A 19,153-nucleotide genomic window follows, 5' to 3' on the forward strand; every position below is an offset into this window, starting at 1 on the left:
CAAACTAGTTCATTCGGCCGGACCGCGCGACTCCGCAATAATATAATATTATTATATTATACTCTCGGCAGACGCGCTGATGCTGTGTGCGCGTGACCACAGACACACGAAAACCGGTCACAGCTCATTCGGCGGACCGACCCCGCAGAACGCAATCCTATTAGTGCGAACGCAAAGTTCGCCAACACCGTAGTCCGTTACCGCGACCCGCCGTCCCCGATCGACACTCGAACCGCGTTTATATTTTTGTCGCTATAATACACACATTATACACACATATCGCCGTATATTATATTATATTTATAGGTTACTATATATCGTCGCGATCATGGCCCGCGGCGACGAACAACCGCCCCCGATGGGTCGGGTGCAGAGTACCGTTTCGTTTGCGGCGACGACGATGAACGACAACCGTGGCAATCGCGACAACCGCGACGACGACAACGACGACGACGACAATCACTCGTCCACATGCAGCACCGGAGATGTACAGCAGGACGAGGAAGAGATGCCGCTGGTCGACGCGACCAGGACGAGGATGTTCAGCGTGTCCGCGGACAGGCCGATCACCAGGATCCCGACCCGGGTCGACATGAAGACGTTAACGCACAAAGCGAAACGACCGGCTGTCGACATCGAATTCCACGACCTGACTTATGCCGTCAACACGACAGCGGGTGAGTGCCCACGACGATAATAACGACGAACGTGCCGTCAACACGCGGAGACATTAAGTGTAGGCACCTGTAGACACCTGTAGATACTCGACCTGTAACACGTATCACATCATAACTACGGGGGTTCCGTAAACATTCAAAAGTGCTAAAATAATAACAATTAAATGCTAATGGTCTCTTGAACGTGGTTTAACGGATCACGATTGGATTATTGCACCATTAATAAATTAATCGATTTTTCGCGCGACTAAGCCTTACTCGCCTAATTTGTTTTGGTACCCCAACGTTTTTCAATATTATTTTTAATTTGACTAGGAAATTGTATTATTGTGTTTTATCAAAATAATATTATACTCCGTTAGTACGATTATATTTTATGTACGACTATTTTTTAGATATAATTGCTTGAAATACTAGCACCCTTAATTTAATGTTCTAAATATACTGTGACCTAGGATATAAGTCTATAGTCCTTATAGCATTCCTAACATAGATTTAAGCCTTTGTGTACACGAGTATTATTTATGTCTATACGGTTCATAAATGTTTCGATTTTGTAGTTTTTTAGTTGTTATTATGTAATTTTTTTCCTCATCTCGGAAGTACACCGTCAATCGAAAACTGCCATTTAATAATAATAACTTGTATATTATTATTATTATTATTATAATATTATATCCGGCGTATTATACGCGTCACGTTAAAAAAAAAATTAGATAATTATTATTCAATAGAAATTTCGTACATAATACTGGTGATCACGGTAACAATATATCAACGAGAAATTTCAGACACCGATGTCAACGGTTTATCTATTGTTTGTTACATCACGTTAACGACATGACGTGCGAGTTCATATAATAAAACATGTGAATCGTCGTCGTACCTGTAGTATCGCATAACCGTTAGAATATTTTAATCAGATTTAGACTTATCGATTAGGAAATATAATATTGTATGTGGGTATTTTAAAAAAAGAGAAGAATATTCGTCGTTTGTTGACTGTTATGTCGCTTGAAATATCAAATTTTTAAGCAATATTTCGTTGTTGCAGTTATATTAACGTATGTTTGTAATTACCATTTTATATGATGGTATATAGGTACCTATCAACATCATGTTATCAATTGACGGTATGCATAATGCATGGTATAAATGAAACCCTTACAATATACCTATTGCTAACAATTAAGCTGATTCTTACAAAAGTGAAACGAAATACGATTATTCAATATCACAATACCTAATAGGTACATGTAATAAATACAATGTATGTAATACTTTGTGAATAATTAACAATTTTAAATGTTTTCATGAATTTGACATTTCAATATTAGCAATGTTCTGTATAATTACAATAAAACAATTAACAAAGGAATCTCATGTTTCTTATTAGTATTTTTCAACTAAAATTAGCCTAACATTTTATAGTACCTAACTATTTTACACAATATAATTTAAACTTTAACGCCAACACGCTTTTATTTTAAAGAAAACGATTAGGATGTAAAAATGTAGTTCCTATAATATATTACGATGAGTTATCATCAATAGTCGATTAACAATAAGTATCTAAATTCTAAATTACAGCATTAATGAGTCTACTATATTATAATGTTCAATATGACGTGAATGAATATTTAATAAATATTCAAAACCATAATAAGTTTAGTACAATGCGTTTCACGTCCAAAACAAGTTCTAAAACTTAATTGTAATAAACCAAGTGTGTATCAAAAATTATTAAAAATAAACTATAATCGCTCTGAAAATTAATTGTATATTGTATTTTATTATCGATTTATTTTTAAAAGCTCCAACCTTTTTTTAAATTAATTTCATTTATCGAATGATTTCTACAACTTTCTAACCGTACTTGAACCTTATTTATTTTTTTAATTTATACTACAGCATCAACTTTAGGTTATTATAGTTTGACACAAAAATAAATGTTAATCCGTAATCCATATTAAAGGTTATTTATTTAAAGAATATACATTAAAATGGCGTGAATTTTATTAACGAAAGCAATTATTTCAACACAAAATTGGTATAGTCAAACAACTTCTAAATTTGAATGAATTATAAAAATATAGGGGTTATAAAATATAAAATATAAAATATTACCAAACTACCAACTCGTACATGATCAAACACTTTTTTACATTTTTAATACAATGATGTTTAATTTATGCTTAATGAGTATAATAAAAACATTTTAATTTTAACAGAAATAAATTTAATTTGTAAAATACATTGATGATTGTGTTACATTTTAATCAGGCGAAATAATTTTCATTTAAAATTCAAGTATAAAATTTTAATATTACAACCTTGTCTGTTATACACTCATGACGGGTGCTAATAATATGATGACGATGTTTATACATTGACCTGTATATGTTGAATATTATTAGCATTGTTTAAAAAACCTACAGGCAACAATAGCATACGTATTTTATCAAATTTATTTCTGAATAAAAAAGTTTATTAATTATCGATAAAATTTATGAATTCCATTATGGCGGACTTACATTAAATCAATAAAACAAAAGAATTCCGTATTTTGAACTGATCTGCTACAAGTAAATGACAAAACTGAAATAATTCTACGATTTCATCTAAACTGGCGACTAATACTTCGTATTTGGGATACATTATATCCTACTCATTCGAAAGCGGTAAATATCACAGAGTTTCTATATTATTCTGGTATTTGGCTACTAATCTATATTTAGTGTAAAGAAGTGTTTAAACGCTACAATCTGAAAATTAAAATAGAAAAAGTAATTGATAAGTATAATTTAAATAATAAATAAATAATTTAGCAATAAAGATTTTATTCATTATTCGGTGATTATAATCATGTTAATCATAGTTGTGTATAGTATATCTACTATACTAAAAACATAAAACAAATAAATACCTAAGGTTCTGCTATAAATCGAAGTGTACAAGCAGTATTATTGGCGCATACTAAAGGATTCTAGGGTAGCACCCATGAATTTATTGGCTTGAAAGTTTAATGGTACTTTCATGCAAAAATGATACTCAACTTGACACAAACACTGTAATTAATACATTTTTCAACAATAGCGGCATATTAGAAAAAGCATTATTATACTAATTAACATTTTTTTTTTTTTTGAGAGTGATTTATTGGGTGAGTGGGTGCTATATTTTCTATTAAAAGTGCTACTCCTATTTGTATTTGAGTGTTTGCCACTGCTGCTCCTCCCAGTTACTTAAATTCTGTATATTATTTGTTGGGTACTTTTAACTGATAATTTTAAGGTTTTCTTAATATCCAATAAACATAAGAATATATACGAACATAATAATTATACATACATTTAAATTATAATCGAAGTTTTATGGAACTCGTTTATAGATCGTTTTTCGTATATTTTAGTATCAAGAATTTTTAACTTTATGATACACAATTTTTTTTATCGTAATTTGCTATAGTAATACTTTAGCGGTTAAACTTGAAAAATGTCACTGCATAGGTAGTCAAAATTATTCATTATTAAAAACATTGTAACTTCCGCAGTTGAATATAGTTTATATTTTATTGATAAATGTCTTCATTAAATTACTATATTATGTTTTGTATTGATAGTCATCAGTCGATACCGTAATATATACCAACTAAACATAAGGAGTAATATAATCATTATAAAATAATAAATACCTAACTTAAGTTAAAATTGTAACCACGATTAACTGTAATAATTTAATAAAGTATAGGTACTTAAAAGTTAAAAATATACTTGATAACCAAAAATTTGATGTACTTGTAAGTCATTAATGTATAAATATGTAAAAATAAAATTATTCTCGAAAAATATATAAATCAAAATTGAAATCGTACTGTTTATTGTAAGTTATTATTAAATGTATGTATGGATAGCATGTTATGTTATTCTTAGCATGTTTTATAAGGTTCAAACAATTTTTCCTTTTCTGCCTAATATTATGATAGTACTAACATTTAAGATTCATTTAATTATTTTTCTACACAAAAAATAATAATTAACAGCTTTTAAAAGTTACTATATAAATTTCAAATTTACATTATAATGTACAAATGTACAATATTATAATTTGAGTCAATAATTGTATATATAAGAGCTTGATTCATTACATTTTAAACGTTGTAAATCATTAGTTTAGATTATTAAGTAAATTTTCAGAATTTTTGGATAGAAAAGTAATTCAAAATATTTATTAAGCCTATATTGATAATAATAATTATTAAAAAGCTTAAATTATAAATAGGTATACATTCAAATTGAAATCCAACATAGATTTAAAGAAGTCTTTAACAAATTAAATCTAATAATGTCTAACTAAATAGAAATAAACAAAAAAATATTGTATCTTTAAGAAATTTTATCTCTAAAATTGAGTTGATATGAATTTAATCAATAATTTGTAATTAGTATTGACTAATGACATATTAATATTAAATAATATATTTTTATAAATTATAAGGTAATTAAAATTATCTGTATTCATCAAAATCAATTAACTATCATGTTAATCTGTGTGTGTATACGTAGTTTGTAAAATATCTTAATTGTTCATTTAATTATTCCCCAGTATAAGTATAGGTTCCTACAGTATCAAATAAATATATAATAGTGCTGCTAATAACGACAGTTATTTATAGATAGTCGGTAATAATAATAAAAAAAAACTAATACATTCGATTAGAATTGTTTAAAATGTTATATTTTTTTTTCATTGATGCATTAAAATGGTTTAAAAAATAAACACTTACTAATCCAAAAACCAGTTTTCAAACGCCCTCGACCTTGAGTTTTCACTGGAATGATATAAATGATACCTTAAGAATCATCATTTCGCAGAACTTACACTTTTTACCAAAGTGATCTTTTGTATCTATATCGTTATATCTACAAATATAATATATAACTATACGAGTATACATAACATGTATTATTAACTATGTATTTTATTTTATAATTTAACGACATCCCATTTGAATTTCTTAAAGCCAACAAACTATGTCAATAAATCTACCGATATTCAAATTGAAAAAAATCCTAATTATTTTATTAGGAATCAATAATTTTTATTTTTAAGGAGTAAGAGGCTTATGTTGTTAAATTAAAGCCTTCAAAATGAAAACAAAAACAACATTTCGAAAGTTTCCACACATTAAATAAATTATATTCTAATGTTAAAAACAATACATAATATATATATATATATATATATACATATTTAGTATAATATTATAACCTAACAAATATCTATACACTCATTAATCATCGCCGAGATTTCTGATTGGTCTCGTTATTTCATTAGCTTGGTAGGATTTATTTATTTAATTACCTTAAATGGTTAAGTACGAAACACAGAATTTTTTTTTCAAGTAAAACAAGATATCATGATGTATCGAAAAATAATGATTTTTATACTGGCATAAAGAATTGCTTAACAATTTCCATGATATTTATAAATGATTATAGTGAATATACCCACACTTAGCAAAGAAAACAGAATACAAAAATTACATATTAAAATTTCAATGTTTTGCTACATTTTTTCAGGTTTATTATTTACCATAAGCTCACGCATGAATCTTACTGAGCAACTTCATGTGAAAACCAACATTTATTAATGAAATAAATGTAACTTATTATAATGTCGATTTATACAAAATGATGAATTTAGCATAAGGAAAAATTAATTAAGTTATTAGAATCAATTCTAAAATATTAACTTGTTTTTTCATTGCATTTTACAAGTATTGACTAAAAAAAAAAGATTGAAAATGTACAGCGTAATACAATAAAACATAATATTATATCCATTAAATCCATCGAGTTATTTAATAATAAAATACTTTACAAATAATAATGATAATATTATGTTTAATGTTTATAAAGTATCTACAAAAATCAGAATAAATATGGGGAAAACTATTAAATACCCACCTATATGTCTTTAATCATATACCTATAACAAACCATTATGTCTTTATTATACTTTTAACTTTTAATTATTTTTTTTATTTTTATTTTTTTACAACACACCTATACATTATGTTAAAATAATAAAATAAATATTTTCTCGAAATTAAATTGTTTTAAAATGTTATTTATTAAATGATATATTATTTGATAATATTTAGGTATATAAATTGGATCTTTTCAAAGTAGATTTACGGCTAATTCCCTTAAAAAAAGAATAACCTCACTACAAAAAACAACAATAGTGGCATTGAACCTTCGGTTGAGTTACTAGACTAGAAAATAGGACATTTTGTTTAATGTGTATATAAAGCAATGTTAACTAAAGTACTCTAGATATTTTAAATATATTGTCCATAGATATATAATAACAATTAACCTTGTACTAAAATGCCAGATCAATAGAACGCAAAATCATAGAGCTATAACCACCTGTCAAAGCATTATTTTGTATTTTTTGTAGTGATATGTAAAATAACTGTAAAACATTAAACAATATAATATTCAAATATCTATATTAAAAACCTGTATATTATTCAATGAGTTTTTTCATTGGCTTTTTTGTATTTTATTAGTATGATATACATTTTAGTTAATGTGTGTTGATAGTTAGTCGAGTAATTGTTGATAGGTAGTGTGAATGTTATTTCAAAAACATTTAAAATGTCTTTTCTATAAATATTAAATTGATACTATTAACTATTTGAAGTTTGTCCATTTATAAAGTCATATTATTACATGCAATAAATATATGAGATTCGTTGGTTATTTTTAAAGCGATTTCCCGAAGAAAACATAAATCGCTAATACTTAACTTATTCTGTTCATCTTTAATTGAAAAAACAAATATTCTAAAATAATTATTTAGTGTTTTATGTTAAATATATCACCCTGGACTATTTTTTAATTTTTAAAGAATTTATTCGTATTTGTTTAGCATAATCATTGTTATTTAAATGTTATAGGACAAAGAACGATACTAAAAGGTATACATGGTTTCTTTCGTTCGGGACACCTGACCGCCATAATGGGTCCTTCCGGTGCTGGGAAGAGTTCGCTGATGAACATACTCGCTGGATACGTGTAAGTTTCCTGTTTGCATTGAGTAGTTGCTTAATATGTGGTTTCTTCGTTTGATACAAACCTCTGTAGGTCATCAGCCGTACGTTTGTTTCCTAAAGAAAAAAATAATATTAATATTGGCTACAATTCTGTAAGATCGTATTGTGCGTTCACATTGCCCAACCAAGGACCAACCAATAATCGATTGTATCGTTTATTATTGGATTGTGTGTACCGATTATAAGTACTTAGAAATTTTACATTATTTATAAGATGAATTCAAATATAAATTTACATCAATATTTGTTTTCTGATTGAGTATATTGTTTAACTATATAAACATAGCAAGTTATATAAATACTTAAACATTAAATATATTAAAATTTACGAAATGTGGAGTGATAGTAGTTTAATAGAGTAGTTAACCACTATTTTGATTCTTTAGGACTAATAAATATAGTATATTTTAAACTTGATGAATACCTACTTAGAAAGTTTAGAAATTTCGCTTGCTTAACCAACGCAACCTAAACCAAGTCCAAGTTCTAGAATAACTAATTTTAATTTATAAATATAATATTCATAATTTTGACTTATTCATATAGAAAATGCTTCTTAGTATAAAATCCTAAAATACCCAAAACTTAACAGGTACTCATTGAATTTCTACATTAATTAATTCTAATACTAAGAACTATCTATATAAAATAGTAATCAATAAAAATATATGCATGAAAAACTCGTTTTCAAATCAATTTGTTTTAATCGTAAAACTAACAATGTATAGAATAAATCATTTTTTTCTAAATTATTTTAGGAGAACTGACATCAAAGGACAAATTCTTACAAATGGGCATCCTAGGAATATGCAACTTTTCAAAAAACTTTCAAGTTACATAATGCAAGAAGACCTGCTTCAACCCAGACTCACAGTTATAGAATCATTGAGTTATGCGGCTAGATTGAAAATTGGTCGTGAATTATCGAAAGAAGACAAAGAAAAAGCTGTAAGTATATTATTCTAGTATAACTAGAATAATATTTAACGGTATTATTTTTAACAGACGAACATGTGAATACATTTATGTAGGTAGTGCATTGTAATTTTTGTAATGAAGATGAGACAATAAAGTATCATCATATAATTATAATACGGCACATATTTTTAATCAAGTTATGCAGGCCAAATATAATATAAGCATTTATAAAGACATAAATAAAACCATTTCCATTGTAAAAATAAATACAGTGTGTAACCAATATGAATATAATACCATCATCGTTTTAAATTCAATGGATATAATATAGCATATACTTGAAAACAAATGTAATTATTTTTTTCTGTATGTTGTATAATTTATTTATTAATCAAATATTTACGAACTTACGACTAAAATTTTAAAATAAAATAAAAACATAAAATACGTTTAAATATATGATATTTGTTCAATCGTTATAGTATTGATTATTTTCTCAAGGGTGAAAATACGTGTAACTACATTACACAACACGCGTGTACCTTTTCTTCGTCGATAAACACTCACTTATCATGGCCTATAGTAGTTGTAAAAACGTTATCTTATTTTACCAAGGGAAAGCGTAATAGATAGAAATACAATATACATACATTTAGAGTAAATTCACAAGCGACGAAGTCTAAGATACCCGTTTTCAATCTAAGGACGTAACCTATAACTTTTACCTTGACCTATGCTGTACACATATTGGATATATATATATATATATATGGATAAAATTATTAAACGTGTTATTTATAATAAATGCTGTATGGATTATAATAATTAACACATAGATAATATACTAATATTACCATCGAAATTCAAGTAGAAATTTGTTTGAATTTCATAAAATCTATGATTATAGTCAAAATTATTACCGAAATTTTTTATTTACGCTCTGGTTGAAACATAAATTACTAAGAAATCCTATAATAAAAATAAAATATGATACAAAATGGCAGCTGCAGGCTTCAATATCCTAAAAACACGCAATAGTAAATAGTGTTGTAATTTATAATAAAATGAAGTTTAGAATACTGCAAAAATTAGTTTGTTTTCTTTTTGTGTTTAGTTCATGACACATAGCAGAGTATAAGTAATTTAACCACAGGCCACAGCTACGTGAAACTCGATTATTAAAATTATTTTACTGTACAATTAATAATATATCCTGAATTTTACGAGAGATCAGAATTTTATGATTCGTGAATTGTATACTACAATGTTTTTTGTCATAAAAATATTTATACTTTATCAATTTGTTATTTTAATTTTATTTTACTAATCCATTTATTTTAAAATGTTATTAGTTGTTCTAATCAAAAAAGTAATTTCAAACCTATAATAATATAAACTAAAATATTGAGTTTGACTAAAATTACACATACTTATTTAAAAATGATTTGATTTGTTCTCATATCATAAACAAAAATCATATAAGCTATTCGAATACATTAGAACTGTAATTTTAAATAAAAAATCCAACAAAATATTATGACACTCAAATAGACGTACATTATTTTGTACATTTAATGAGAGTTGCAAAATATAAAAAATAATAAACAAATTACCATCAATAAGTATTCTGTATATTCACGAAATAAATAATAATATACAATAGGTAGAAGATACCTATATACCTATATAGGAACTAAAAAATATAATTTTTAATGAAGCGAATACACTTAATGAGCAATGTCCATCATTCTACGTAAACTATTTAATTTTTTCTCAGAATTGTGTGTAAATTTCATCAACTAATACTACTAATAGACACGTTTATTTAATTTGGTTTGCATTTATCAAATTACCTGTAGTGCTATTTTTAAATGGGTATTGATAAGTTTTCCGCAATTACTATATATTTTATGCAACTAGGTAATTATTATTTTTATTTTTAAACTGGTTTCCTTTATTACATTTATATGGCCAATAATACATCAACTAACTTCACTAACTACTTTAATAATATTTTGTTTTGAGTGGAAAAGTTGTTATGATGCAAAATATTTCACATATTTAGTTTATTTTATTTTTATGTTTTTCTTTTCAATATTTATCATGTACCTAACCTAACCTAACCTAATTGTACTTATTATTATATATATATATATATTAAATACAATCTATTTACATGCATATTATATAATCGAATTACTCTTTTTTTAAAATTATATTTGATTTTAAATTAATTATAAACTATCTTAACTATATAAATAAAAATGCTCAAAAGTTTACTATGATTTATCTAAAGAGTGCTATTTTCTTACAAACAATTTGATTACAAACCAAATTATACGAAACATAATATAATAAAAATGACTTGCACTCGGTAATTTTAATTTATCTTTATTAACTTAAATAGTCATTTAAACACGAAAGTTTTGTTACCTACATCAACATTATAATAGACAAATAAACAAAATTATATTAGTATTAAACTAATGATAATTACCATGTTTTTCCACAAACTCATCATTAAGAAAAATATCACAACATTTGATCAGTATAGCTCTGCGTAAATAATGTAACTATTAATGGCTGTAGATGTATCATGAATGACGTAACGGTATATATACGTTTATATGTTAAAACGTATTATTGATATTATAGGATAATATTTCCATTCATAAAAAAACCTAGAAAAATAACATTGAAATAATGAATTTTTTTTAAATACTTGACAGTCGTAATAAATAATTAAATATTTAAGATCAAATAATTAAATCTTAGAACTGCAGTGACCATCGTCATTTACTTATTTACATTTCTTTGAGTTACATAAGCTATTCATGAGATAAGAAAATTGTTCTAAGTAGGTATCTATGTATAAAGATGATATCATACAAGCAAATTTAAAAACAGTTTATTTAATGTGACACGTATACCTATTATAATACATATTAAATCTAAAAGGCTTAATATATTGTTACCTATATGGCTATATAGGTACACCTAACCTATTATAGTACACTAATTATTTGACGGGAGTGTAATCTATACAATACATTATTTCTTATTCTTAATATGGATATGTTATTCCCTAGGACCCTAGATAATACATTTATTAGATTATTTAAACCTTGTTTTATAAATTGATTGTTTGGTAATAAAATAATAATACATTTAATTTATGCCTAAATAATTAAGATAATCTAAAATATTTTAAATGTGTGCTCAATATTAAGATACAACAAACATTTTTGATTAATATTATGAGGTAGAATACGTTTTTGAGCATTTTTAAGTGCAAAAATTGAAATTCGAACGTGATATTAATGAAGTAGTTGTTTATTTTATTGAAGTTTAGTTGAGCTTATAGTAGTAGTAGATCAACATTTTTCAGGGTAGGTACCTACTTTTGTGGCGTCCTATATCACTCATTTAAACATAAGACTTTTATAAACTCATAACTAATTAACTACTAAATTAAAATGCAATTTATTTACAAATAGTTCAAATTATGTAAAAAAACACAATATTAAAAAATATTGACTATTGAATAACCATTATTAGTATTTAGTAATTGTTTATAACGTAAGAGCTGTTTGATTACAGATATATTATATTATATACATATTCCAATATTTATAAAACTTTTAAATTTCTCGTTGGAAATTCTTAATAATTATTTATTAAAAAACAACATTGCAAATAATATAATTTTATATACTAACCTAACAAAGTCCTTTATAATATAATCGGTCATATATATTCGTATACAGGAATTAGGAATACAATGGCAATAAAACCACACATTATAGCAAATCATATAATAATCTTGTATTGCTTTAATCCTAATGCGGATATTACAATTTTGACAATATATTGGACGTGTTCGTTGGTGAAATAGCCTCGATAACGATTTAGATATAATACATTAATACATTATATGGCAATATGCGTACACTTATACGTAGGCAAATATCGTCATGTATTATATAAAAATAATATAATACAAAATATGTGTATAATATATGATAATTTGACATATGCCAATAATTTCGTTATTTACAAACAGAGAATATTACCTATAATTAATTCAAATTAGTTAATAAATATATATTAATGTATTGAATTTAAATAAAGGTGGTTAGAAAAAAAAATGAGCTGAATAATGGCTTGATTTTGATGTCAACTACATGGTACATTTGAATTAAAATCATTCATCCTTTTTTTTAGTGAAGTAAACAGATATATTGGATTTACCAATAATATAATGATTTCTATCGTAACCTGTGTAACTCTTAACCCCATGCTTCCCTACTTATACGCTCATAAGCTATAAACTAAACAGGTAATTAATTCTTTCCAGGTGGACGAGGTACTGGAACTTTTAGGGGTATCGGTATGCCGTAACACATATGTGGAAAAATTGTCTGGAGGTCAGCGCAAACGTCTATCCGTAGCACTTGAGTTGGTCAACAATCCACCGGTGATATTTCTAGACGAACCCACTACGTGAGTATCATCATAAATCGTAATAATAATATAATTATTTTGCAAACCATCTCTGTCTTCTGGACTTTCATAATCAATCGGATTGTCACACGAGCCTATATGAATTATTAGACATCGATACTATTATCGAGACTAAATATAGGTAAGTTCAGAGTTGGTCATGATATAATTCACGGTAAGGTAGTTCTCGTGCCGAATTCCGGCGATATTCTATGTATGACCTACTTAGCTTATCACTTATAATGCACTATCGTGTATCGTCTGATTATCGACAGGATTTTGCGAAAAAAATATATATATTTGCACAGATTGAAGTCTTGTTTACATATTATTATGTACAGGGTAACTAGAAAGTATAGAAGTATTTTATATCATTTGTATGCGGATACGATGGTTATTATAATATATGTGACGGGTAAGTACACGCTTACCTACAGAACACGTTTCAGGCAGCTTTCTAGACAGTCTGCAAAAAATATACTACTAATAGTACAGGTATAATATTATACACAAATACATAAATATATTCAGTCGACCACTAAAACACGTTTGATTGTCAAGGTCGAAAGTCGATAAACATCTTGTTCGTGCCCCTATAATTTATAATAATATAATATATGTGTATCATATTATTTTACGCAATTAAACCTATTATATGTTTCCAGTGGGCTGGACATTGTTGCGATAAAGCAGTGCGTCACCCTGTTGGTCGATCTCGCCAAACAAGGAAGGACCGTGGTGTGCACCATTCACCAGCCTACCTCATCGTTATTCCACATGTTCGACCACGTGTATATGTTGGCCCGAGGCTCTTGTATATACAACGGGTCACCCAAACAGTTGGTGCCGTTCCTGGCACAAGTCGGGCACGTTTGCAAGCCCACGCATAACCCGGCAGATTTTGGTATGGCCTTGATATTATTATTATTATGCTCATTTTTTTGATTATTAGTATTATAGGCCTCGGATTAATATGCACTAATAAATCAAAAAATATGCGTGAATGGACCAAAAAAAAAAAAAATCACAAAATATGCACGCAAAAACTATATTTAAAAAAATAAATAATATGAATTTGGTTTTGAATTAATAGCAAACAACTTACAGCAATGTTTCTATTATTCCCAAAAAATTAATAGGCTATTATATTATTTGTTTCCGCGTATGAAATGTCCAAAATCTTCTTTATTTGATTTATTTAGGTATGTAGACCTTGAGTAAACATTTACATAAATCTAAATAAAAATCCTATTTTTTTTTAGTTTTTATAAGTTGCTGAGTGAGAGACGATTTTTCATCGACATCAGCAGCTCCTCTGAAATGTTTACAACTAACGATTAACAACTAATATGATTTTAAACTTAAATTTTTAACCTTCAATCAGTAAATAATATTAATATATTATTTGATAAGATATAATAAACGTAAATAATTTGTACGAGTATCTTTATCACGATAAAGATTGACATTGCTCACACATACAAACAAACAAAAATTAAACTATTTTTATTTTTTTTAAAGTTGACTTAAAATAATGTCAAGTTTTAAAATAGTGCATTATGCAATAAAAATATGGCCTTAAAACAAAATTGTAACGTGATGAAATATGCTCAAAAATCATATTTTTAATCACACCTTTGTGAATATATTTTCTGCTTTCTTAGCATACAGTTCGATCAACCAGAAAACATTATTCAAATGTATACAAATTCGAGCCCGAATATTATTATATATTATTTATTTATTACGGTTGTTTTATTCGTTAATTTTCGTGTTAACCATCACTGATTGGTCTATAAATCAATCATATAGTGATAAAGGAGATGATCGTAGCAGATTATACAAAATCCTAAGTAGTACCTACTTTGATCAGGATGTATACAGGAATTTAACAATCATTTTATGAGTTTAAACATAGCATTACGTGACTAGAACAATAAGTCGACTTCCTGCGTCTACCTCAGGTGCTCTTCGGAGATGGATGGTCGTTCAGTGACAACATTTCTTGTTCTACGTCACGAATTTCTGGCAAAACTGAGTTCAACGTCATACATATATAGTTTTATACATTAGATGTAGGTACACTGAATCAAAGAATACCATAAACAAATCTCAATGACAATGACTGTTACTATATCCATAATTATTATTATAATATTATATAGTAGGCACATTTGTAGTTTAACGAGTTATAACTCATACGCTGACATAAAAAAAAGAAGTCTTATCCTCTTAAGGAAATATAATATTAATACGTAGTAACTACTAGATAATATATTTACATTAAAACGAATTTTTTATAGATTATAACCATTAAACGTTTACCATGTATCTACCATGTATCTTTACCATGTATGTCAAGATAAAATGTACCTGTAAATAATACAACTCATAAAATCTATAAAACGTGATTCGAGCATAATATACTTTTTTAGTGACACGATTGTGCATAGCAAATTAAATTCAACGTTGCTAATTCAAACCGAAATGTTGTAGTTTATTATTTAATTTATTAAGCTTACATCAGGAAGTTCGATTATGTAACCTATATTCTGTATGAAGAATATTTCGTTGAAGTATCTTCCTACGAGGAAAATAAATTACATTTGTCATGATATTTATAGATTTATTTAGGTAATTTATCCACCTCGTTCACATGTCCATTTAATTATTAGAGTATTACTGTTCGAAACTCAAATAAAAATTTTGATTAAATTAATTTAATTGAAAATAATTTCATAAAATTATAAGCTGCTAAAAAAATATAAAAAAATGATTAAATATAAAAGCTTTCAACTAATATTCAAAATTATAAAAATACTGAATATTTCTATTTTTTTAAAAAAAGATAAACAGTAACCAAGGTATAGGTAACAATTATAACTTAACCTTAGACAATAACCTATAGCCTGGTTATTGATTTATTATATTATTATTAATAACAGGTCAATAATAGGTACATTGCATATGACCATAAACTCGTGCTATATTTTAAATCTTACCATATTTGCATATTTGATTTAATATTTTTTATATAATATAGCTATTCATAATTGTTTGACATGACAAAGTGCAATATCGTAAAAATATTTTTGTTCAATCGTATGATAGCATGTATGGCGTCATTGCGTGACGCTTGTACAAAAGTTGTGTGTATGGTAAAAAGGGAGGTGTAAAAAACCTTAACATATGTACAAAAACTGATGTTTTAAGGTTTATATTGTCCATATTATCTTAGTTTTTTCAAATACTGTCAATGCAATCTTCCCAAATGAATTCATTAGTTTTAGAGAACCAATCTAGATTATTGTCTCAGTCATAATATATAGTCGTATTGTACTCGACTAATCAACTGATTTACTAAAATGTTAAAAAACCCTACGCAATTACTATAATTTATTAAGTAAGAGTAATCTTAAAAATTCAAGATGTCATAGTTCTGATATTGATTTTATTATTATCTCAGATAGCTGAGAACCTTGAAGTAAATCGATCAAATTTGAATTTTTTTAAATCTTAACACTTAGGTTGTGTGGTAAATGGCTTTGTAGTTTTCTATGAGATTTTTAACGATTATTAGTGAACAAATACAAACTATATACAATAATAAATATGTATTGTGTTATTTATATATATATATATATAAATTATTCATTTAAAACGCTAATATCTATAAAATATACAATCAATATTTTGAATAACAATCAATAATGTAATTTTTTAGGTATATACTATATATTATATCCAACATATTTTCTACATCCTTAGACCTTTACATTACTCATTTCTAACAGCTCTTTTGTTTTTTCAAAATCCAAACAAAATACATCCACTTCTTTAAACGTTCTCTTTCTTAATAATATAAGACTTATTTTTTTACTTTCAAGCCAAGTATCTTAATATCTTATTATATATGTTTAATATTCATTAAATGTTGAATTTCTTAACCTTGATAATTTCTTATAATTTAATTTTTTTTTTTTTTTATAACTACTTAGTAGTAAGAATAAACAGTGAACTTCACTCAGAATCATTTTTGAATGCGATTATTTACATAAAAGATGAGTTTCTTAAGTATCTAAATAAATTTTAAAAATTAATAAAGTAAATTACTTTTACTAAAAACAATTTATCACAGAAAACTAAACGTCTTACGTATGGAACGGTCTCTTAACTGTACACACATCACATGAGGGCGATATCGTCTAACACTATCTTTTACGCTATAAAACAAAATATTTTTTTTACAGTTTTCGAAGTACTAGATAACGATACAATAGTTGACTTAACGAGAGAAATTCAAAATGGAAAAGTAATATTATGTGATGATTTAGACGAAATGGAAAATGGAATGGCGACTTCTAAACTTTGTAAGTTACCCTAACTTTTGACAAGATATTTTTTACATATCTTATTATTTATAAGATAAATAATTAAATAATATACAAAAATTAATATTTAAATTATTTATTTATTTAGGTCGTAACGACACGCTAATTACATTACCACCAGTTTTCGATGATGAATTAGATAAATCAGAAGCGGAATACCCGTCATCGTTCTGTACACAATTCTCTATACTGTTAGCGAGAAAAACCAAACAATTTTCTAGAAACACTGTAAGTTGAAACATACCTAAAAATTGGTTAACGCCTTATATTCCCTTTTTATAACATTGTTGTTGGAATTGCCTATTCAATATCCTTTGAAAATTGTTAGTATTTCGTATCATTTTAACAAATGTATCCTTTTTCAACATCATCGTTAAAATCAAACAATCCCATTTAGATTCTTATAATTTTTATGGATATTTTTAAATTTTTTATATGCAGACTGGACTGTGGATATCTTTTTTCCATCACACATTCTCAGCATTACTTCTTGGAAGCATTTACTATGGGATCGGATCAGATGGAAATCGACCATTTGAAAATTTCAAGTTTTGTATCAGTGTAATCGTTTTTTTTGTTTATACTCACGTTATGGGTCCAGTACTTACATGTAAGTTAACAGTTAAATATGAATTATTTAACTGATTATTAATTTTGTAATAATAATAATTTTATATGCATAGTTCCGTCAGAAGTTAAACTATTGCGGAGAGAATACTTTAATCATTGGTATAGTCTTAAATCGTACTTTTTTGCATCCACTATTACATCATTACCAAGCATGGTAAGTAAAAATATTTTATAATGCTTGAAAATATTATTTTGGTTTACATTGTGCTTTTTACATTTCTTTTCAGATGTTATTTGGATCGTTATTTCTTTTAATTGTATACTTTATGTCTGCACAACCAATAGAGTGGGTTAGATTCAGTGAGTTTATGGCAATAGGACTATTTACTGGTTATACGTCTGAAGGATTAGGTGTTCTCATCGGGTCATCTGTAAAAAACTCCGTAAGTAAAAATTATAAATATAAATGTATTAATAGAACATATTTGTCTTAAAAAAAAAAATCGAAAATCGTATAGAAAAATAATGATTTTATTTTTTTTTTCATTCAATAAGAAATATCTATGCTATTTCTTATAATATATCTTTAATCAAACTACTTTGGTATGAGAAAATAAGCAGTACAATCTATAACTTCAGTAGAGTCCCGCTAATCCGGACTAGATGGTACCGGACTCTCTCCGGATTATCGAAAATCCGGATTAAACGAAATGATTTTTTTTTTAACTTACTAATTAATAAGCACTATAAATAATAACACGGCCTACACTATATAGTTCACAATCACCACTAAACGAAATAATGTCACAATACATATGTACCCAATCGAAACGATAACATCTTAATTATGGGTATTCCCGAATATATATATATATATATTATACATGAGTACATACGTACTAAATACGAAACATAAATTGTCGGGATTAGCGGGACTCTACTGTAACATTTATATTATTTTTCTAAGT

General features: G+C 26.6%; 1 protein-coding gene across 1 annotated transcript in view; it reads left to right on the forward strand.

Annotated features, from left to right (window-relative positions):
• The window catches only part of LOC113556079 (ATP-binding cassette sub-family G member 1-like), a 20,869-nt gene continuing 1,716 nt past the window's right edge, over nucleotides 1-19,153 (forward strand). The window contains exons 1-10 of the mRNA XM_026960812.2: nucleotides 1-677; nucleotides 7,648-7,765; nucleotides 8,562-8,751; nucleotides 13,079-13,224; nucleotides 13,890-14,128; nucleotides 17,475-17,594; nucleotides 17,704-17,843; nucleotides 18,057-18,225; nucleotides 18,299-18,399; nucleotides 18,473-18,628. Coding sequence (XP_026816613.1) covers nucleotides 329-677; nucleotides 7,648-7,765; nucleotides 8,562-8,751; nucleotides 13,079-13,224; nucleotides 13,890-14,128; nucleotides 17,475-17,594; nucleotides 17,704-17,843; nucleotides 18,057-18,225; nucleotides 18,299-18,399; nucleotides 18,473-18,628 — 1,728 coding nt within the window. The 5' untranslated portion in view covers nucleotides 1-328. The remainder of the gene's footprint in view (nucleotides 678-7,647; nucleotides 7,766-8,561; nucleotides 8,752-13,078; nucleotides 13,225-13,889; nucleotides 14,129-17,474; nucleotides 17,595-17,703; nucleotides 17,844-18,056; nucleotides 18,226-18,298; nucleotides 18,400-18,472; nucleotides 18,629-19,153) is intronic.

The sequence above is a fragment of the Rhopalosiphum maidis genome, chromosome 1, assembly GCF_003676215.2.
Source record: "Rhopalosiphum maidis isolate BTI-1 chromosome 1, ASM367621v3, whole genome shotgun sequence".
Taxonomy (NCBI): domain Eukaryota; kingdom Metazoa; phylum Arthropoda; class Insecta; order Hemiptera; family Aphididae; genus Rhopalosiphum; species Rhopalosiphum maidis.